The sequence below is a fragment of the Triticum aestivum genome, chromosome 7B, assembly GCF_018294505.1.
Source record: "Triticum aestivum cultivar Chinese Spring chromosome 7B, IWGSC CS RefSeq v2.1, whole genome shotgun sequence".
NCBI classification, from domain to species: Eukaryota; Viridiplantae; Streptophyta; class Magnoliopsida; order Poales; family Poaceae; genus Triticum; species Triticum aestivum.
The window spans coordinates 604,067,171-604,088,864 of NC_057813.1; the positions used below are offsets into that span (position 1 = coordinate 604,067,171).

Below are 21,694 nucleotides of genomic sequence, written 5' to 3' on the forward strand. Positions count from 1 at the left end.
GGCCTAGGAGGGGCGTGCCAGGGAGGAGTCCAACTAGGATTCCCGATCCTAGTTGGAGTCCCCTTCCCTTTCCAAGAGGGGGAGAGAGGGAAAGGTGGAGAGGGAGAAGCAAGGAGAGTGGGGCCGCGCCCCCACCCCTTGTCCAATTTGGACTGGGCTTGGGGGGTGCCACCTCCTGGCTGCTACCTCCTCTTCTCCACTAAGGCCCATGTAGGCCCATTAAACCCCCCGGGGGTTCCGGTAACCTCCCGGTACTCCAGAAAATGTCCGAACACTTCTGAAACCTTTTCGGTGCCCGAACATAGCCTTCCAATATATCAATCTTTATGTCTCGACCATTTCGATACTTCTCATCATGTCTGTGATCTCATCCGGGACTCCGAACAAACTTCGGTCATCAAATCACATAACTCATAATACAAATCATCATCAAACGTTAAGCGTGCGTACCCTACGGGTTCGAGAACTATGTAGCATGACCGAGACATATCTTCGATCAATAACCAATAGCGGAACCTGGATGCTCATATTGGCTCCTACATATTCTACGAAGATCTTTATCGGTCAAACCGCATAACAACATACGTTGTTCCCCTTGTCATCGGTATGTGACCAACCCGAGATTCGATCGTCGGTATCCTCATACCTAGTTCAATCTCGTTACCGGCAAGTCTCTTTACTCGTTTCGTAATACTTCATCCTGCAACTAACTCATTAGTCACATTGCTTGCAAGGCTTATAGTGATGAGCATTACCAAGAGGGCCCAGAGATACCTCTCCAAAGCACGGAGTGACAAATCCTAATCTTGATCTATGCCAACACAACAAACACCTCCAGAGACACCTGTAGAGCATCTTTATAATCACCCAGTTACGTTGTGACGTTTGATAGCACACAAGGTGTTCCTCCGGTATTCGGGAGTTGCATAATCTCATAGTCTGAGGAACATGTATAAGTCATGAAGAAAACAATAGTAATAAAACTGTAACGATCATAATGCTAAGCTAACGGATGGGTCTTGTCCATCACATCATTCTCCTAACGATGTGATCCCGTTCATCAAATGACAACACATGTCTATGGCTAGGAAACATAACCATCTTTGATTAATGAGCTAGTCAAGTAGAGGCATACTAGGGACACTCTGTTTTGTCTATGTATTCACACATGTACTAAGTTTCCGATTAATACAATTCTAGCATGAATAACAAACATTTATCATGATATAAGGAAATATAAATAACAACTTTATTATTGCATCTAGGGCATATTTCCTTCACAAGCTCTACATCGACGACGCTGGCTGGGGCCCCGAGGCCGAATCAATCGAGTACGGGTGCCGGGTCCCCTTCAGCGGAATCCATGTCTTCACCGGCAAGATCGGTGAGTCTGGGCCCGAGCCGGACATCTGCACCGACCTCGTCGAGCCGGCTAGGCGCTCGTCACCCGCCCGGGTCCAAGCCGGGCGGAAGCATGCTTTTGTGGGCTTCACACAAGGCATTGAACTTGCGGAAGGTTCTATGTTCGAAGGAGAGACGCTCATATACTCTGATGCTGAATCCTCAGCCGAGACGGAGTCCATGTATTAACTTCAAGACGACGGGCTTAGGGGCTATTCCGATGGCAACAGTATTTTGGAGCCCTATGAGCCGCCGCACCGAGCCACCATCTTCATGGCAGGCACGGGGCCAGCACTCGGTTCTACTGTGTTAGGAGCAACGGCAACACCATGGCTTACAAAAATATGAAAACCATTCACCTGAAACCATGGTTGCGTCCTGATGAGTATAAATTTTGTCCTTTTTCCCCTACTATTCTGCAGATCTTGTGCCAGAGAACGAAACTTCTGGGTATATTTTTATTCACGCCGAGGGAGGATTGAACCAGCAACGAATAGCTGTACGTACGTGCCCTATTCACATTTATCAATTTGTTGAAGGACAATTTTTTTGACTTATTATGCGACATTTGCTTATGTAGTATAAATGGCACCTTGCCTAAATTTTGTCAAGTACTATCAGTTGATTGCACTACTTGATATATTCACAGATATGTAATGTTGTTGCAATTGCTAAGATAATGAACGCCACACTTATTTTGCCTGTGCTGAAGCAGGATCAAATATGTAAAGATCAAACGTAAGTGATAATTCTGATCTCCTTTACGAATTGACTCCTGCTTGCTTATGCCCCTTTGTAATTTGTACTCCCTCTGTCCCAAAATAAGTGTCTCAACTTTGTACTAACTCTAGTACAAAGTTGTACTAAGCTTAAGACACTTATTTTGAAACGGAGCGAGTATCTGTTATCATGTTAGCTCCTGGCAAAAGTGTTCAATATTTTACAACCTTGTACTATTTTCTATTCAGGAAATTTGAAGATATCTTCGATGTAGATCATTTTATAAATTATTTGAAGGATGATGTCCTCATCTTTCGAGATATTCCTGACTGGTTCACAGAAAAAGATGAGTTGTTCACCAGTATAAGGTTGGTTGCTTCATTTCATCTTTTGATCTGTCTTAGCTGCTGTCAGCTTAATAGCTTGATGCTAAAGTCTAAACACATGAATGATATTGATTTTTAGAGCACTGCTTTCTTTTATAGTAAAATCAACACTAATATTGTTAGAGAGGGAACAATTAATCTTTAGAGCGTATTAACTTGAACAAGCCAACTAACTAGGTGTCTTCTGCTGCTTGTTTGTGCTCTGCAGTTTCCGTTATTTACAAAGTTACATATGCATTTCTCATGTATGCAATATTGTTATGCAATATATTGCTAATGCAATGCCAGTGCAACTAGAGTTGTCTCTGCTTCAAACGCCATCAGTTGCTTCCCAAGTATAAATCTTCATGTCCAATTCAGATTATTATATTGGGCGACCTGAGTTTTGAGGATGCAATAAGATTGTACTGCTAGGGCATCGCAATGTTTTTTTTTTACTTCTGCTCATTTCTCTTTGTGACATTTTTATCAATCATTAGGTAATGTTGCCATGCTGGCCGATACTGTAATCCTAGTTCATTATAGCGCTTTGAACTACAGTAGCCACTGTCATATGTGTTATTCATAATTGGTTGGCACTGGTACGTTGTGTGGCATGGTTTGTTGGCCGACATAGGTATGTGTTCTTCTGGTTTATCTGCCGGATACGATTTTTCATAGTGATTAAAATTCTGCCAATTTCCGTGACTACCACCTGTGATTTTTTTGTTATATGCCAGCAATACCGCCACCTGCAAAATGGTTCCTACATGTATATTTACTTCTATGGTTAGATAAATGTGCTTATGTTGTTTCTTGTTTTTGCTTGTTGCATATGTTGTTTTTTCCTACGTGCCAACATATTGTCATACTTAATTGTAACATCTATAATGATTTATGTTGATTTTAACAGGCGTACTGTAAAAAATATCCCAAAATATGCACCAGCACAGTTTTATGTTGATAATGTCCTTCCAAAGATCAAAGAGAAAAAGATAATGTCTATCAAACCATTCGTTAATAGATTGGGGTAAGTCTTAATGTCATTTTATGAAGATATTTCCATGGCTCTATTCTGTTCATATATCTTCAGACTTGTTCCACAATTGTTAAGCACATTGACTAGTTCTTCACATTAGAGTCTTTGTGGTCAAGTAATATTGCTTTCTGCTACTCTCCCTCCCCCCCCCCCCCCCCCCCTTGGCCCTACACCCCACCCAGTTTATTCCTTGCTATTTTGTTCACTTCCCTTGACTTATGACCATAGTTTAATGTAAACTCATCATTGCAGGTATGATAATGTTCCAATGGAGATTAACCGGCTCAGATGCAGAGTTAATTATCACGCCTTAAAGTTTCTACCTGGCATTGAAGAAATGGCTGACAAACTGGCAACAAGGATGCGGAATCGAACTGGGAGTGTAAATCCATACATGTAAGTGTAGCTCATGATCTTCAGAGTAACCTGCCTTGGAGTTGGCAATTTTTCACATCTCTCACACTGTTATTCCTGCTTTTGAAGGGCTCTTCATCTTAGGTTCGAGAAAGGAATGGTGGGTTTATCCTTTTGTGATTTTGCTGGAACCAGAGAGGAGAAAGCAATGACGGCTGAATATAGAAAGAAACAATGGCCAAGATGCTTCAAGGTGATATACTAATGTTCATTGTCTAGACAATGATTTTAGCCTTAGGAGAATAAGGCCACAGAGTACAGTAGTTACATATATTTCTCTTGTATATATGCAGAATGGATCTCACCTTTGGTCTTTAGCACTGGAAAAGAGAAAAGAAGGCCGCTGCCCGCTTGAGCCTGGGGAAATAGGTTTCATTCTGCGTGCAATGGGATATACGAAGGAGACTCAGATATATGTTGCATCAGGGCAAGTGTACGGTGGAAACAATAGAATGGCGCCGCTGAGGAATATGTTCCCCAATTTGGTAGGTGTTCTACTGCAAATCCTTTTTGTTGCCTTCAAACTTCGAAGTGCCTTTATATGGACATAACGCGAAACTACAGATTCAGAAAGGAAACTGAGACAATTACCTATGGATGGGCAAGCAACCATCAGCAGCTGGATTTGTTGTAGAGATAACTGACCCATTATCTTTGTTGCTTGCAGGTTACCAAAGAAGATCTCGCAAGCAAGGAGATAGAGCATTTCAAGAAGCATGTAACTAGCCTCGCTGCACTGGACTTCCTGGTATGCCTGAAGTCAGATATGCTCGTCATCACCCATGGTGGCAACTTTGCGAAGCTGATCATTGGCTTCCGGCGCTATATGGGGCGGCATAGGCTCAAGTCTATCAAGCCGGACAAGGGGCTCATGTCGAAGTTCTTCGGCGACCCATACATGCCATGGGCGAATTTCGTGGAGGATGTGATGATCACTCACCAGTATACCTGGCCAAACCTCGGGCCGGGCCGGGCCAAGCCCGACACAAAAAAGCCCGGCCCGGCCATCGGGCCTGTGTTTCTGGGCCCGAGCCCGGCCCTAACACGTAAAAGCCCGTCGGGCTCCGGCCCGGCCCGGCTCAACCTTCAGAAAAATGCAAAAACAATGGGCCCGGGCCAGGCCCGGCCTGGCCTTCGGGCTCAAAAACTAGGCCCAAGCCCGGCCCGGGGGCAGCGTCGGGCCGGGCCGGGTCGGGCTTTTTCGGGCCGGGCCGGGCTTCCCATGGCCAGGACTACTCACCAGACACGAACAGGCCTCCCCGAGGCCACCTTCCCGCACTATGACCTCTGGGAGAACCCTCTCTCCCATTGCATGTGTAGAGCATAAACTAGATAGACTACAAGTGATTGTGCATAACTTAATTAATTCCTTTGTTCATAAAATCCATCCTATAACTGTAAGTTCATACAACTATTTTTTTTCCACTTACAGTTTTGTTTGTGTAGAGTTTTTCATCTAGAAACACTACATGTATATGAAAGTTCAGTTGATGCATATGAATTTCCCAAAAATAGTTTGTGCATAATGATTACATCAGTTGATGCATATGAATTTCCCAAAAATAGTTTGTACATAATGATTACATGATTGAACAAACAATTTTCACTTCAAATCAAATACAGTTGACATGATTCATTCATGGATGAGTTGACCATGAAATTAACACAAGAATGCTATCCTTCAGCAAAACAAATAATTTCTGAAGAACAGCTAGTTGCACATTTGTGCTACACTACAACTTGTCGAACCTCAAAGCCAACTTGCTTACAGTTTGGGCTCGATGTATAGCTTGTGCCTGCACATAGGGCACGTCTTGCTCTCCACGAGGACGCGCTCCAAGCACGCGCCATGGAAGACGTGGGGCTTGCCGCACTCGGGCCACGTGGCGAGGTCGTCGCCCTCCAGCATCTGCAAGCAGATGGGGCAATCCTCCACGGCGGCGACGACCCTCCTTCGCTTCGCTGGCCGTTCACCGGCTTCCGTGTCATCGTCGTGGACAGCGGCTTCGTCTTTATCATGGTCGCGCCGCATCGGCTCTGGGAGGTGCAGCTCCATACCGGTGAAGCGCACGGGCCACGGCTGCTCCGCCATGCGCTCCAGCGAGGGGCGCATCCGCTCCACGCGCTCGGGAGTGTAGTCCGACCTCCGGAGGAGGATGCCGACGTCGACGAACACCTCGACGCGCGCGGCGCGCGGCCGCACGCTCACCTGCGCCGCCAGGTTAGACCATAGCTCCTGGAGCTGCTCGCTGAAGTCACCGGGATATATCAGCCGGGGCAGAGACGATCCGGCCCACGCCAGGGACCTCGCCGTGTGGTCGCCGGTGGCCATGAACCGGAGCAGGTGCGCCCTGGTTCTCCCTCGCACTACCACGCCATCCGATGATACTGAAAAAGGGGCGTAGCGGTAGAGCACCAGGATCTGCTTGCTGTCTGCGTCTTCTTCTTGGCCCTCCACGGCGGCGACCCGCATGCAGCCGGCCGTGCACCCCGCGGCGGCGAACCACGGCGCCAGGCCTCCAAGAAACCGGCCCTCGGGGACGTACTCCATCTGTACCAGCTCGTCGTCGCCGGGGCTGCTCATATCGAGCTCCTCGTCGCTGTTCATGCCAGGCGGCATTGTAACAAGGAAACCGTGTAAGCGAACGACCGCGTGGGCAGCGGAGTCGGCCTCCCGGTCCAGAGAGAACTCCTCGCGCAGCCCCGGCACGGACCTCGGCTCCACGGAGGGCCTCTCCGCCGACAGCACGAACCTCTGCAGCTCCTCGCCGTTCTGGGCGTGTACGGCCACGCGCACGCTCTGTCCGGTGCCGGCGCTCGCCTGGTCGACGAGCTCGGCGCGGATGACGAACCCGAGCTGGTCAGCGCTCACGGGAAGCCTCGTGGACTCGCCACTTGTGAGGTCCCTGGACCACCAATGCAGCGCCGCCATGCCCGATCGACTTCAGGGATTAGGGTTTAGAGAGATCTCTCGCGGTGTGTCAACTTAAGAGCATCTTCAACCGCCGCGCTATCTTAGCCAAGCGCAGGAAAAAAACAGTCTTTTTACGCGCGCGGGCCTTAGCGGACCCTCCAGCAGCCGCGTAATAATCGTGCTCGCGGTATAATGGGTTCAGCGCGCAGAGGAAAACGGCATCGTGTGCCGCTTATTTCGTGCGCTCGCTCCCCCGCGCTGAACATTCACGCGCGCGACCAACTGCCGCCAACCTCCCCGGCCGCTCCGTCTTCGCCCCGCCCCGCGCCGCCGCCGGCAAAATTCGACCGATGGAAGGCCGCGCCGACATCCCTCCAACCCCTCCCTACACCCGCGACCCCTTCGCCGCTGCTGCCGCCGCCGCAAACCCTAGCGCGGGGTTAAGGTTCGGCTTCGCCGCCGGCGGCCCTCCTCCAAGCACTGGACTCGTGTGCGGTCGCTTCATGGCGCCACGAGCGACCTCGCAGGGTGGCGTCGCGCCGCCGCCAGCCGTGAAGCCACGATACCCCGTCTTCGAGCGACCGAATGCGGCGGCGGCGACGACGGGGAAGGTGTCCGAGAAGAAGAACAAGGCGGATGGCTCTTCTAGGCGGCCGAAGAAGAGACTTGCAGTGTGTCCGACCGCGCCTCCGCCGACCGAAGCACCGGAGAGCTCGCCATTTTGTTGCGCCGGCGACTGATGCACACAAGGTGTTTGATGAAATGCCCAAAAGGTATGATTTCACCCCCCCCCCCCCCCCTTTTGTTGGTGTTTTTTTACATCAATGTATACATATGGATAGCTTAGTTTTCTTCTACATATTTTGTAGACACGTATATGTCAACTATGGGTGGCTCCAACAATTCTCATTGGTCTCAAACCAATGAAGCGCATGAAGATGGTCATGAGTTTGAGGTGGACGAGGATGGTGAGGGTATCATCAATGCACCGAAAGGAAGAGTGGGCAACTACACCATGGAAGAAGACATGCTATGCAATACATGGTTGCATGTGTCTATGGATGCCAACGTTGGAGGGGACCAAAGTAGAGATACATATTGGGTCCGGATGAAGGAGCACTTTGAGTGGAATTGACCGCACCAATAAATCTCTTCGCTCCCGGTGGTCGACAATCAACAAAGATTGTCAAAGGTGGGGGCGGCACTTAAGGCGGTTGACATGATAAACCCAAATGGCACTAATGATAGAGATAGGGTAAGTGTCATTTATTTCATGTTCCTTCCATGTTCATGCTTCTTCTTTGGTGTTTCAAGTGCTTACTTGTTCTTTTGTTTGTAGCTCACTATTGCACAAAACTTATTTCAAGGAGAAGAGAAGAAGACCAAGAAAGGAAGGTCAAGAAAGGGAGACCATTTGTGTTCCCCCATTGCTACAATGTGTTGAAGGATGAAGAGAAATGGAAGCCCCATGATGACCAAGAGGAGAGCAAGAAAAGCAAGGCAACTATTGATTTGGATGATGATGAGGAGGAGGAGGAGGCATCAAGTGATGGTGGCAAAAGAAGCCTACACGAAACTCGGTTTCCTACTCCAAGCCAAAAAGACCAAATGAAGGTAAAAAATGCAAAAGAAAAGAAAAGAAGAATAAGAAGAAAGGAGATGATGATGTAAAGAATTTTATGGAAGCTATTATGAAGGTACGAAAGGAAGCAAATGAGGTGAGGATGATGGCAAGGAGACAAGATGTGGCGGCCAAGGAGAGGAAGATGACATTGGAGGAGAAGAAATTGGTCATGAAGGAGCGAGCAAGACTATTGGAATGGAAGAAATACTTGTTCTTCATGGACACATCTAACCTCGATGATAGGCAAAAAGAGTACATCAATCTTTCCCGTGATGAAGTCTTGGTCCAAAAAAGAGCCATGGCCATGGGAGGCATGGGAGGCATGGGAGCTACTATGGGAGGCTTGGGAACATCTACCAAAGGTATGGGTGGCTTCGGAGCTCAGTGGTCGTTGGAGCCAGTGCCCTGCCGCGCGAAAGAAAGCTATTTTGGCGGTGTAAAAAAAATTAGCGTGCCGCGCGGTTGTGCGGCCATGCCTGCTGCCGTGTTGTGATTATTTCGACGGATCTTTTTGCCGGCTCCGACTTGAGTTCCGGGAGGAATATATACCCTGAGAACCTGCAGATCCAAGTTCAAGTCGGTCAGCTGAGTACTTTTCTCTTTTTTTGTTTCCGTTTCGGTTAACTTTTTTCCCCATCATCCGACGGATCCAGGCAAATCTCTCTCTTTTTTTTTGGTTCAACTCAAAATGGACTGAAAATTCCCATCTTTTTAAGAACTGGCGGCCTGTATGACGTCACATTTTTGTCTTTTCCTAAAGAACACAAGAGATGAATATAGGCATAAGTTATCAACAATATTTATTTTCTTGCTTACATGTGGAACCAGGACAGTTAGCTCAGTTTGTCATTGCATTACTTCTCTTGTTAATGTTTTTCTTCATTGTCTGTATAATCAGGTCATTTGTAGGGGTTATGGAAGGGCACATTTTCTCCAAAGGAAGGCAAACCATCACACTTAGACTCCCAGGAGGGAAGAAGAAGTGGCATGTCATTTTCCACATCAGGCGAGACAGCGGTGGATACGTCCTCTATGGGGTGGGTGGGTAGACTTTGTCCGCGACAACAATGTGCGCGAGCAGGATGTCTGCCTGCTCCGACCAATCGGCAAGGGTGAGGGGAGAAGGTTCACGGTGATGGTCCATTTGCTATTGATTTGTGTGTTGCACCTGGAAAACGAAAATAGGACCTGGGCGCCACGGGAGATGCTGCGGCTGGTGGTCATCTTCCAGAGGGGATACAGGCCGGGTGGAGCAAGGCGTGGCGTGCTGAGATGCTCAAAAGGCGGATGCTGCCCGGGGGAGGGTGGCATGAGTTCGCGACCGACAACCGCCTGCAGGCCGGAGATCTCTGCCTGCTGGAACCGGTGAAGGGCGAGGTGCTTGCCATGTCTGTCCACATCATCCGCCGTGAGCAGTACTTTTAGCTTAGCATGCAGCTTCCGCGTGAGAGGCACTCGAGGCTGGTGATGAACTGATGATACATTGCTCGTTTCTGATGCTATTTTGGTGATGGTCCGTTCTGTGATCATTCATGCATGGGAGTGTGTCTCCTCTGATCTCCCATACATTTTCTAGGTTTGCTCGTTGATCATTTTGCTTCCAAGAAAGAAAGAAAAAATGCTTTAATCGGGAACTGAGGGGCGGTGTCCGAAGGGATATCGCTGGCGACAATGGTGGCTTTACTCGAGTGCAAGCCACCAACTCTTTACACTTGTGTCACCATGTCAAAGCGCCTTGGTCAAGCATAGATCAATCCCTGACAACTTTATGTATGTGCAAGCCATGATCAAAAGCATCAAAGCAAATAACTCACCCTAAATCCTGCTCAAGATTGATATAGCAGAGGCTTTTGATAAGTGTCTCCTGGGACTAGGAGAGGATTTTGAGCAAGATGGACTGACTGGACTGAGGGCTTGTTTGCAACCTCTTCCACTAGTCTGGTTGAACAAGAAGACGGACAAATTTGGGAGAGGATTTGTTTGGGCTGCGGACGAAGAAGCCCAGGGATGTACTCGGCTTCCTCAGCTTACCATATGCAATTCCATAGCACCATCATCATTGATTCCCCTTCCAGCTTCCACTGCGATCGACATGGAAGGCTGAATCTTCGACCGAATCATCATCGATGAGGCCAGATGCCTTGCAACATGCGGGACTGGCTCCAATCACCAAATTCTTCCAACCACACTAAACCCCTGTTAGAATGCTGCTGTATACGCATGCAGCACTGGGCTCAATTTGTTACTCCTTCATCAATAATCGCGCAGCAGCTAAGATTTTGTGCACAAGAGCACATCGAACAGCTCAGAACATCGATCTAGACGTAAGAAAATCTTAATTGCACAATCACCTATACTCAAATGGCTCAAAATGGCCATCCACCCACATAGAAGGGCATCCAAACCTATTGCATAATCTTGCATGGCACAATGGAGCCGATGGACCGCTAGCGGTTGCTCCTGCTTCCAACCAAAAAGCATGCATGAGATAATATATATTACATAAAAAGTATTAAACCCTCAGGTATAAGAAAAGTGAACTGGTCAATAGCCCAATACGGTATCAACTCTTTCTACACCCCCAATCCTTGATTGGCATACAAGTCTGCAAGATAAATAGAAACCGAGGGAGCTCATCGCAAGATAGTCAATAGGCCAACCATCTCCCCTCCTCGCCATCGCATTGTTATATTACATATCACAAGATGGAAGGCGCCTCCGAAGGGAAGATTAATCGACGCAGGCGTCTCTAGCTGAAGTCGAAGCACTCAAATGTTCTCGCTGGATACCGATCGTCCAAAATGCTGATATGGTGTAAGCTTACACCAACAAAATGCATAACGATCCGCTCACAGTTGCGCATCAGCATCCATGCTGGATTTGTCGGTGTCGCTACCGGTAGGTGTATGAACCGATTTTTTACTGGATTTGCGAGCTCGCTGGGGAGGCCTTCTTGTTCCAGGGCTTTTGGGTTCGCCCTTGCGCTTTCCGATGAGCCCCAAGGCAAGGGCTTCCAGAGCTTTTGCTGTGGGAGGCCTGTTTCTGGTTCCATGCCTCCGAGAATCCGCCTGCGGAGCCAAATCAGCTTGTGAACTAGCAGGTCGTACCATAGCCATGGGTAGTTCTGCTACCTCTGGATCACGGACCTGATCGCTGCTGGAAATGGAGGGAGCTTCCTCAGCCATCATGTAATCATCATCATCTGATAAAGTGACGCATACAATTGCACCTGTCATGCTATCAAGTGGTGTCTCCTGTTTAACCTGACCAACCGAACTACTAGCTTGAGCCCCTTTCGCAAATTTTGTCTCACCGATGGTGATCTTTGAATGAACTTCAGGCAGAGCATCGACCTTGCGCTCAAATGATTTGTCCTCATATACGTTCTTCACTTTCATCTTCTCACTTGACCTGTCATTGGTAGGAGTGTTTGATACACCTCTTATCTGCTCGCATGGCTTCTCTGTGGAACATCTTGCAACCGTTTTGATCTGAGAATTACCAGAAACATCACCCACAGTTGGTTTTGATGAGGTTGGCAGTGGCTTGATTTTCTCTTTGACCTGAGAATTACCAGAAACATCACCGACAGTTGGTTTTGATGACGTTGACAGTGGCTTGATTTTCTCTTTGATCTGAGAATTACCAGAAACATCACCGACAGTTGGTTTTGATGAGGTTGGCAGTGGCTTGATTTTCTCTTTGATCTGAGAATTACCAGAAACATCACCAACAGTTGGTTTTGATGACGTCGACAGTGGCTTGATTTTCTCTTTGATCTGAGAATTACCAGAAACATCACCGACAGTTGGTTTTGATGACGTCGACAGTGGCTTGATTTTCTCTTTGATCTGAGAATTACAAGAAACATCACCGGCAGTTGGTTTTGATGAGGTTGACAGTGGCTTGATTTTCTCTTTGATCTGAGAATTACCAGAAACATCACCGACAGTTGGTTTTGATGAGGTTGACAGTGGCTTGATTTTCTCTTTCCCTGAACCAACTCCCTTGGAGAAAGGAAAGCTGCGCCGACTGGTCTGGTCATTGTTACAGCTAGATAATTTTCTGCGCTTTGACACTGGGGATAAATACTTGCGCTTTTCAGTTTTTGTTTTGGGCTCAAATAAGCATGTCAAATCAATTTTGTTACCACTGCCATTGGAAGAATGACCATTGACTGGAAAATCTGAGCATGATGCAGTCACCATGTTTTGCAATGAATCAACTTGGGTTTCTTTCTTTACATTGCGCACTGAAAAGATTTCAGTGTCGTTAACATCAGCTGTAACTGGTCCACGATATTCCTGGTCATCTGACAATCGACCATCTGCATCTGACTCCTCTGATGAACTGACAGTCACAACCTTGCGTGATTGGCGTGAAGGGACAGAACGAACTTTTGCATCAGCAGGTAGTCTCCTCATCTCCCTGACTCTGAAGGGCTCTTGTCCTTGTACCAAGGTAGTATCAATAATTGTGAACCTTGGAAGCTCCTGATTACCATCCAAAGGATCATCTTGGTTATTTTTCATGTCTGTGTCATAGCCATTTTCCTCAGCAGTAACATCATGGTCCAATCCACCGACCTCTAGGTCAAGAAGGATAGGATCCGCTGCCACTCGTTTAAGGACATCGCTGACAGAATCAAAATAATGAGTACCTTTAGTGAGTTTACTTCTTGAGAATTTCTTTATACCTGGCACAAGAAACACAAGGGAATTCTTTGTTGTGCTGACATCTTTTGGCTGCTCAGAATGCCACCCTCTTGCAAGCAAACGGGGCCAGACAGCTTCCCAGAAAAGATCATTTGATCTTGTCTTGCTTCTTCTGAAATCGCCTGTTAAGAACTTAATTATCTCTTCCGAAGCAAGCGATGAACAGTCTTTGCCTGTAGGCATGTCAGGATGGTTTGAAAGGACTTGGTTTGGCTTAGATGGGTCCAGAACAAATCCAGTCAAATCACGTTTCTCTTTACCAATTCCAACAGCCTCCACAAGAGCTTCTGTTCCAACAGTGGATTTCAGAGCAAAGACAAAATCTTCTAAAGATGTTTGCCCATCGTTGAAAGATTTGAAAATCTGCAACATGTGAAAGTAATACAATTCATATGACAAATAAGATCCTTTTCAAATGTTGACTACACTAAGAAAAAATTCATCCATGAATTATTGAATTATATGTCAAAATATTTTATGCCATGAAATTTGGTGGTTCTTCCATGAAATTAAGCTAGGAAAAAAAATGCAAGTTACAGAAAGGAAAATATTTGCTTTTGGATCATCACAATATTTGAATCATGTTTATCCTAGGAACAATAGCTTAAACAATCCAAGCACTTTTCAGAAAAACCTAGAAAAGAACCCAGAAAATCATGATAGGCAAATGCAGTGCACCTAAAATGGTTTTGATTTTCACGTTTAAGGTTCATATTCATAACTGGAAACCTATATAAATGTACCAGAGTAGTTAGATCTACTTATAAACAAGAGCAGGAGAGCACTACATGCACAAAAATAATATCAACAGTGCTATTCTGAACAGAAATTGATTACTTTAGTGAAACATAACAATTTGTAAGGTACCATATAACATGAAAGATTATTGTGTCCAATAAAGCTGAATATGGAAGTTCAAACCAGAGAGCATAATTTAAAAAACTAGATCACAGAGTCAGTTGAACTGGGCAAAAACAGAACGGTTGAGTTCAATGGATTGGTTTCCCTCAAAGAATTGCATGCATAAAAAATGAACATGTGTGCAGCACCAGCAAGAACTCTTCTATATCAACAAAGAGAAGCAAGAAAAAGGCAGCTAGCACAAATGACACACTCTAATGTTCAAGAAGTAGCTGGTCTGACCAATCCAATTAGCATTCAGGTACTTGTCTGAGGGAGCAATAAGGACTGCTTAGATCCCTACACAGCAATGGGGGCTCATCGACAGCTGTTGCCACCGACAACTTCGGCGGCGGCGATGTGGAGATGGCAGCAGAGCAAATTGTGCACCAATGGTGAAGGGTTTGGCCCCGATACCATGTAGATGAAATTACGGGGAATAATCATGTGTGTTCCCAGGGATACTTTTTTTATTAACTTGCAAATAGACCCTTACTAGAAATACACAAACATGTTGGGTTGACAATACAAACAACTTAGTATTAAGTTGAATATAGTGCTATTGTTGAATCTGAGTGGCTAGTGTTGACAACCAAATCGGTGAATAGAACACGGTGGCTGGTCAACAACCAGTTCCTTTTAAATAACTGAGGTTCCCTGCCCTGGGATCACTAGAAAACAGGGACTAGTATTGGCCAAATTTCGGCAATGAATGCAGATAGGCATAGCAGTAGCACAAAACTCCAAAATCATGAGCATTTCAGTTTAAGGTAAGTCAAACCGCACGCACTAAGGCACTCGTTTGGTTCACTATGTTAAAAGATGTTAAGCCCTACACTATAATATTCAACAGTACACATAATTTGGACCTAGCACTCATTCCTTTGAACCATTCATTATAAGTTACAAAGAAAAACTGAGAGATTTTTTTCCACAGAAACACAGTTTTTCTAGGGAGCCACAGAAAACACAGCTAATTCTAGTAATATACACAAAATAGTGTTGAAAGTGACGGTCAGACTAACAGAACCTCGGAGCTGATCATGTGGATAATTTCATGCTGAGTCATTCCATAAGTATTAGTTAACCAGCTACAACAACCAAAGGCAGACAAGATCATTTTTTGTTGTTATATAGGCTAAGTTGCAACATACCTCCAGCAACGAATCATGAGCTTCATTGAGTATTACAGATTTAAGACGAGAAATAATCTCCTGCTGCCGCCAACTTGTAAAAATGCGTTCCCCAAGAATGCATCTCCTAGTTCGTGCTTTTCTGCAATCCGACCATCTTCTATACGCGTCTCTTTTGTAGAACTTTCCATAGTAATAGGAAAGCACATCCCCAATAGTCTTGTTACCAAGGAACCTGCTCAACAGACTTAGATTTTTGCCGAAAATGTAAAGCCCGAGCAGAAAACATTCTGCCTCAATACCACTCCAAAGGGAAGTGGATGCACATGGCAGCGGAGTAAATTGATCAATTTCCCCTTGCTGCGTCCTTGGCTTATTAGTAAAACTGTGGCCTGCTTGAGTAGAACATGGGGCCAAGCTCTCATCATGTGCTTGATTACTGCCGGATTCTATATGATCTACGGGCACCATGGGCTGTGGATCCTGATATGTGGCATCATGGTCACTCATATCATTGCTGGTTGGGCAAACTGGGGTTACAGGACTATCCTCGTCCTGGCTGATGGCTCTTGCTTTGGTTTCTGAAGAATGATGCCTTCCTAATTCTTCCTCCTTACAGACTTCACTTGGTTCCCATGTAACTGGTATAGCTAACCCAATCGTAACAGGGTAATCAAAACCAGGTAGCATGCTTCCAAGCATGCTGGTCATGAGCTGCTGACGATCATTCTCTGTGGACAGATTCGGGATTTCTGCCTGGTGCTCACTTCCAATGCACGGACATACAGGTGCGTCATCATATATCACATCTGAAGCAAGGGAAACTTCCAGAGATGGTTGGTGTCCACCACTATCTTCGAGTTCAAGTGAATCCATCTACCAAAATCAGAACAAAAAGTAATTAGTTTAGATCACGTATTTAAATTGGTAAGGAAGATGCATATATATCACCAAACATTAGTAACTAAGTTGACACTTTTTTGGAAGAACCATATGGGTGCACCGTTGACATAGCCCTTTGAGGACTTTGACAAGAGAAAACGGATATTAGAAACAGTTGAACACATACAAAATTTCAGGCCTGAGTACCATCTACAAGAAAGTAGCAAACATTTCTAGGTAGAAACTTAACGCATGTTCTAACATCGAGCAACTTTAGTAGAACCGTAACGCATGCCAAAGTTCCACATTAACCCCAGAAGCAACCCACGCTCTCTCGCAAGACCGAGGGCCAAATGGGGGGTAAACTTTGCCCGAAACGTTTGCAAAAGGCTTGTTGTTCATGGCACAGTTCCTAGCCATGCCGGCAATGATACTAACAAAGATAAAATGCAACCTCGACGAGGACAACGAGGGCTAACTTCCAAGCTTCAAGAAGGCCCACGACAGGTGACGAAACAATGCTGACCGAACAATTACCACTAACCACCCCACCAACAACGAGTAACGCTCGCTACGACGGGACGAACAAGCAAGGGTCGGGACGCAGACCTTGCGGTTGCCGGAGGACGCGGCGGCGGAAGGCCGGACGGAGGGGGACGGCGACGGCGGGGGGAAGCAGGAGGAGGAGGCGACCCCGCGAGGGATCTGTCGCGGGCGGTTGCGCTCGCGCGGAGGACGCTGCCGCTCGCGACGTGGGGGCCGGCGCGCGGGAGAGGACGTGCGGGCGCGTCGCCGGCGCCGGCCGTCGCTGCTGGAGGAGGGAGGATATACGTGCGGTGGAGCGGAGCCGAGCGCCGGCGCTGGTGGTGGTGGTGGTGGTCGCTGCTGCAGAGACGAGACGAGAAGGGGATCGCCAGCCAAATCGACTACCGAGGAGTCAGTCCGTCGCGCGTGGCCGCCAAGGCCCGCTCGCTCTGTTCGGTGCGGCCCACTAGCCCAGGCCAGATCGCACGGGCCTCCTTCTTCTGCCTAAAGATAACTTTGTAAATGTTACTTAAAAAAACTTTGTGTGTCTAAAAAAAACTTTGTAAATAATAAATTAATACTAGATGTTTTAGATCACTCCCCCTAAAAAAAGATTATATTTCTTTACTTCTATTGTCAGGCCCACAACTGAAAATCGATGAGGGGTGGAAGACTTTTGGTGCTTGTCCCCATGAGGGTTGCGCCTTGCAATGCGTGCTCGTATAAGATTCATTCCTAGAAGTTATAGTACAATCCAGACAAATAGGGAAAATCTCTAAAAAAACTTGCCATCCTTGTAACACACAACTAAACATGGCAAATTTTGGGATGTTGGCAACAACAAAAATTCCGTTCACATATGTTGATCGCAGTATGGGCAAGAATACTAACCGAAGAGCGAAACTGACAGGCATCCACCTCCCGCATCCTTGTCTGCTCCTCCTCCCAGCTTCACACCTCTTCCGCACAAGGTTGATTCCCTGCGAGAGACGACATTGATGTCCCCATTGAAGGAGCAAGGTCAAAGTGTTGGCAGACAAAATGGTTAAACATCATCAGGACATGTAATATAAAATGTTCACGGCAACAAGATCGGCCGACTCCCAACAAATCCCCAAGTCTATGCCCTACCGATCTTTCTGTTCCATTAAGAGAAAGCAAAATTGTGTGTGTTGGCACCGGAAATCAACATGCAAAGTGCCCCCACACCCCACCGACCCCTCTTTTCCTTCAGCAAAGCAAAGCATGTGTGCGATGGCTAGAGAAAAGGCTTTCCCTGCTACTAAATTCAGGTCGTCGTCTACTCTCCCTTTGGTGGAAATCGAATGAACGCCCCAGAGAACCCCTCAATTACGCTAGAATGTAACACATGGAGTAGTAAGACAACAAACCCATCGCTTGAACCAAAATCCGTGCTCGTCTTCGCATCACCGAACCCCCAAAAAAAATTCGAGCTGGAAATCCGTTGTGAATAGGTGAGAAGGAACGATGAACATACCTTGTCCGAAGGAGCGCTTGGCTGATTTCAGGGGGCGTCAGTGTATCCTCTAGATGCTCACGGGAGGGGGGGGCGTTGGCGGAGCGAGCAAATGCGGTTGGATGCGATGGTGGGGATATAGAGGTGGGGTGCGGTGCTGGAGGGAACGATGAGTCACCGCACCGCACTGAGTGGTGCCACGCTGGAAATGCATGGAGATTCAGATGAGGTGTCATACTGAGAGATCAGAGTCGTGTCGCGCCCGAAATCAGTTTCTTACCTTTTTCGTCTTGCCAACTAGTATATATATTATATAATATAAATAAAAAGACCCAGAGGAGCAGATCCAACTAATCTCGTTCAATCCAACGACCAAGATTGCCTCAATGGCAAGAGCTAAACATGTTTATCGCGCAACAAATATTATACCAAATATCAATATCAGGGATAATCACATAATTATCACGCAGCTAATATCTTATCGAATATCAACATACAATAAATATTCTACCAACATCTTTAAAAGATATATTCTACTCCCTTTGTCCGGTGAAAAGTGTACATATAGAAACTTTAGGACAAATTATGAAGTGAAGTAAGAAATGCATTAGAAAGGTGCAAGCCACCATCTCTCCTCTTTAATTATCCAACCCCCAATGAGCTAAATGCATGTAGAAATTAAGGATACCATGTGTAAAATGTTATTAGTCTTGATTACCGTGTGATGAGAGAGAAAGATTTTTTCTACTTTAAAGTGCATTGAAAAGATAGAAATACACTCTTTTGTGGATAAATTTTAAAGCCAAATGTACACTCTTCACCGGGCGGAGGGAGTACTCATTTACTCAAGAAGTACCAAATATGAACGTGTATTGCACGTACACATTTATTAATTATAGAAATGAGATGGTGTGTATCTCAGTTCGTAATTAAAAGAAAAGAGATGTTATTTGATAGTTGTGATAGGAAATTTCTACGCGTCCGCTAGCTGATATTTTTAAAAGATCAGTCAGGGCATGAGTCGTCAGATTTCGCGCGTCGAGCGATCAAGTGGCGCCTCCATTATGGCAACATGTGTCTTGTTGTAGAAAGTTCTACAATAAAGGTCTTGTTGTAGATTTTTCTTCTTCAAATAAAGCATGTGTAGCTCCCAGCCATGTTCGTCCCTGTTGCAACAAGTGTCTAGTTGCAATTGCAACATGGCCTCTGGTGCAAAGCATCCTAGCTCATCACTAATGTTCTCCCGAGTCGCCTGTTGAGTCAGCCGGTGACCTCATCGGAGCGGCACACCGATGTGCACTTCTCCTTCCTCCCCTCCTTCTCCTCTCCCTCCTCTCTCATGTCCCTCTCTCCTTTGCACTCTGAAACTGCTCGAGCTCTACCCACTGCAACATCTGCATGGTGTCGCCATCGATCGACGAGCACATTGTCAAGCCCTTCCGCTTCCTCCAATCCTTATTGTCCTCACCTCCTCTTCTCTCACCTCCCGCTCTCCTCTTCAGATCTTCGAAATTTGATGGAAATATGCCCTAGAGGCAATAATAAAATGGTTACTATTATATTTCCTTAATCAGGAAAAGGTTTATTATTCATGCTAGAATTATATTGATCGAAAACTTAAATACATGTGTGGATACATAAACAAATATCGTGTCCCTAGTGAGCCTCTACTAGACTAGCTCGTTGATCAAAGATGGTTAAGGTTTCCTAACCATAGACATGAGTTGTCATTTGATCGGGATCACATCATTAGGAGAATGATGTGATGGACAAGACCCAACCATTAGCATAGCATATGATTGTTCAGTTTGTTGCTACTGCTTTCTTAATGTCTAATACATGTTTCTTCGACCATGAGATCATGCAACTCCCGGACTCCGGAGGAATGCCTTGTGTGCTATCAAATGTCACAACGTAACTGGGTGATCATAAAGGTGCTCTATAGGTATCTCCGAAGGTGTCTATTGAGTTGGCATGGATCAAGACTAGGATTTGTCACTTCATATGACGAAGAGGTATCTCTGGGTCCTCTCAGTAATACAACATCACAAGAAGCTTGCAAGCAAAGTGACTAAGGAGTTAGTTACATGATGATGTATAGAACGAGTAAAGAGACTTGCCGCTAACGAGATTGAACTAGGTATGGAGATACCGACCATTGAATCTCGGGCAAGTAACATACCGACAGACAAAGGGAACTACGTATGTTGTCATAAAGGTTCGACCGATAAAGATCTTCGTAGAATATGTAGGAACCAATATGGGCATACAGGTCCCGCTATTGGTTATTGACCGAAGAAGCATCTCGGTCATGTCTACATCATTATCGAACCCGTAGGTGATTGAATGTTATAATATTGTATCAGTTATGTATGTTGGTGATTGAATGTTGTTTCGAGACCCGGATGAGATCATGCACATGACGAGGAGCTCTGGAATGGTCCGCATGTAAAGATCGATATACATGGGATAATAGTGTTTGGTCTCCGGAAGGGTTCCGGAATTCATTAGAAGGGGTTTCGGATGTTTCCCGAAATGTTCTGGTGCGAGAACACTTTATTTGGGCCAAGGGGTAAAGCCCACGGGGCTTTAGGAAGGTGCAAAAGAAAGTTTTGCGGAGGTCAGGGGCCAGACGTCGAGGACCCTGACGTCTATCCTGGAGTCCGAGAAGGACACTTGCCTTGCTTGCTAAACCGACTTTGAGGAGGCTCTTTCTCCAAGAAACGACCCCGGGGCTCAACATATAAATAGAGGGGCAAGGCTAGCACCCGGAACACACCAAGATTCACCAAGTTGTGTGTCGGCAACCCCGCCCCCTCTAGTTTATCCTCCATCATAGTTTCCGTTGTGCTTGGCGAAGCCCTGCGGAGATTGCTCTTCACCACCATCGTCACCACGCCATCGTGCTACCGGAACTCATCTACTACTTCGCCTCTCTTGCTGGATCAAGAAGGCGAGGACATCATCGAGCTGAACGTGTGCTGAACGAGGAGGTGCCATCACTACTAGAAAAACGGCTATAGCTAATATGGACATTAATGGCGCACAATACATGTGGTGCGCCACTGCTATATAGCAGTGGTGCACCATGTGTAGGTGCGCCATTAGTAACCAAGTTAGTAATGGCACACCAGGTGAAAAGTGCGCCATTACTAAGTTTGACCAAGGTTTGACCTAGTCATACACATAGTAATGGCGTACTTTGTATAGGTGCGCCATTACTAAGTTGACATAGTAATGGCACACCTATACAAAGTGCACCATTACTATGTGTATGACTTGGTCAAACCTTGGTCAAACTCACTAATGGCGCACTCTGCATAAGTGCACCATTACTATGTCAAACTTAGTAATGGCGCACCTATACAAAGTGCGCCATTACTAACTTTGACCAAGTCATACACATAGTAATGGCGTACTTTTGTGAAGGTGTGCCATTACTAACTTTGATACGTATGCAAAAATGTTGAAAATATGATACGTAATATGATCGGGAAGTTTGAAAAATTTCAACAAATGCACCCCCCAGACCGCCTTTTCAGTTTAAAAAAAGGGACATTTACATATGTGCCCCTAACTCGAACC

At 46.1% G+C, this 21,694-nt stretch overlaps 3 protein-coding genes across 4 annotated transcripts; 1 reads left to right on the top strand and 2 right to left on the bottom strand.

Annotated features, from left to right (window-relative positions):
• The first annotated feature begins 2,065 nt into the window (after positions 1-2,065).
• On the top strand, positions 2,066-5,266 carry LOC123162208 (protein PECTIC ARABINOGALACTAN SYNTHESIS-RELATED-like). Its single transcript, XM_044579994.1, has 8 exons — positions 2,066-2,139; positions 2,370-2,489; positions 3,400-3,516; positions 3,778-3,921; positions 4,009-4,132; positions 4,233-4,424; positions 4,607-4,881; positions 5,170-5,266. Exons 1-8 carry the CDS (start codon positions 2,081-2,083, stop codon positions 5,264-5,266), a joined length of 1,128 nt encoding a protein of 375 aa, XP_044435929.1. The 5' UTR covers positions 2,066-2,080.
• A 393-nt stretch (positions 5,267-5,659) lies between these two features.
• On the bottom strand, positions 5,660-6,901 carry LOC123155635 (uncharacterized). Its single transcript, XM_044573777.1, has one exon. It carries the CDS (start codon positions 6,869-6,871, stop codon positions 5,705-5,707), a length of 1,167 nt encoding a protein of 388 aa, XP_044429712.1. The 5' UTR covers positions 6,872-6,901; the 3' UTR covers positions 5,660-5,704.
• A 4,060-nt stretch (positions 6,902-10,961) lies between these two features.
• On the bottom strand, positions 10,962-18,218 carry LOC123156664 (uncharacterized). 2 transcript variants are annotated; one of them, XM_044574819.1, is made up of 4 exons: positions 18,131-18,218; positions 17,524-17,612; positions 15,247-16,101; positions 10,962-13,555 (listed from the first exon to the last, which is right to left on the bottom strand). In XM_044574819.1, the coding sequence occupies exons 2-4, from the start codon at positions 17,557-17,559 to the stop codon at positions 11,327-11,329; spliced, it is 3,120 nt and encodes a 1,039-aa protein (XP_044430754.1). In that variant the 5' UTR covers positions 17,560-17,612; positions 18,131-18,218; the 3' UTR covers positions 10,962-11,326. The 2 variants fall into 2 exon arrangements, with proteins under 2 accessions (XP_044430754.1, XP_044430755.1); XM_044574820.1 differs by lacking the exons at positions 17,524-17,612; positions 18,131-18,218 and adding an exon at positions 16,717-17,040.
• Between the last annotated feature and the right edge of the window lie 3,476 nt (positions 18,219-21,694).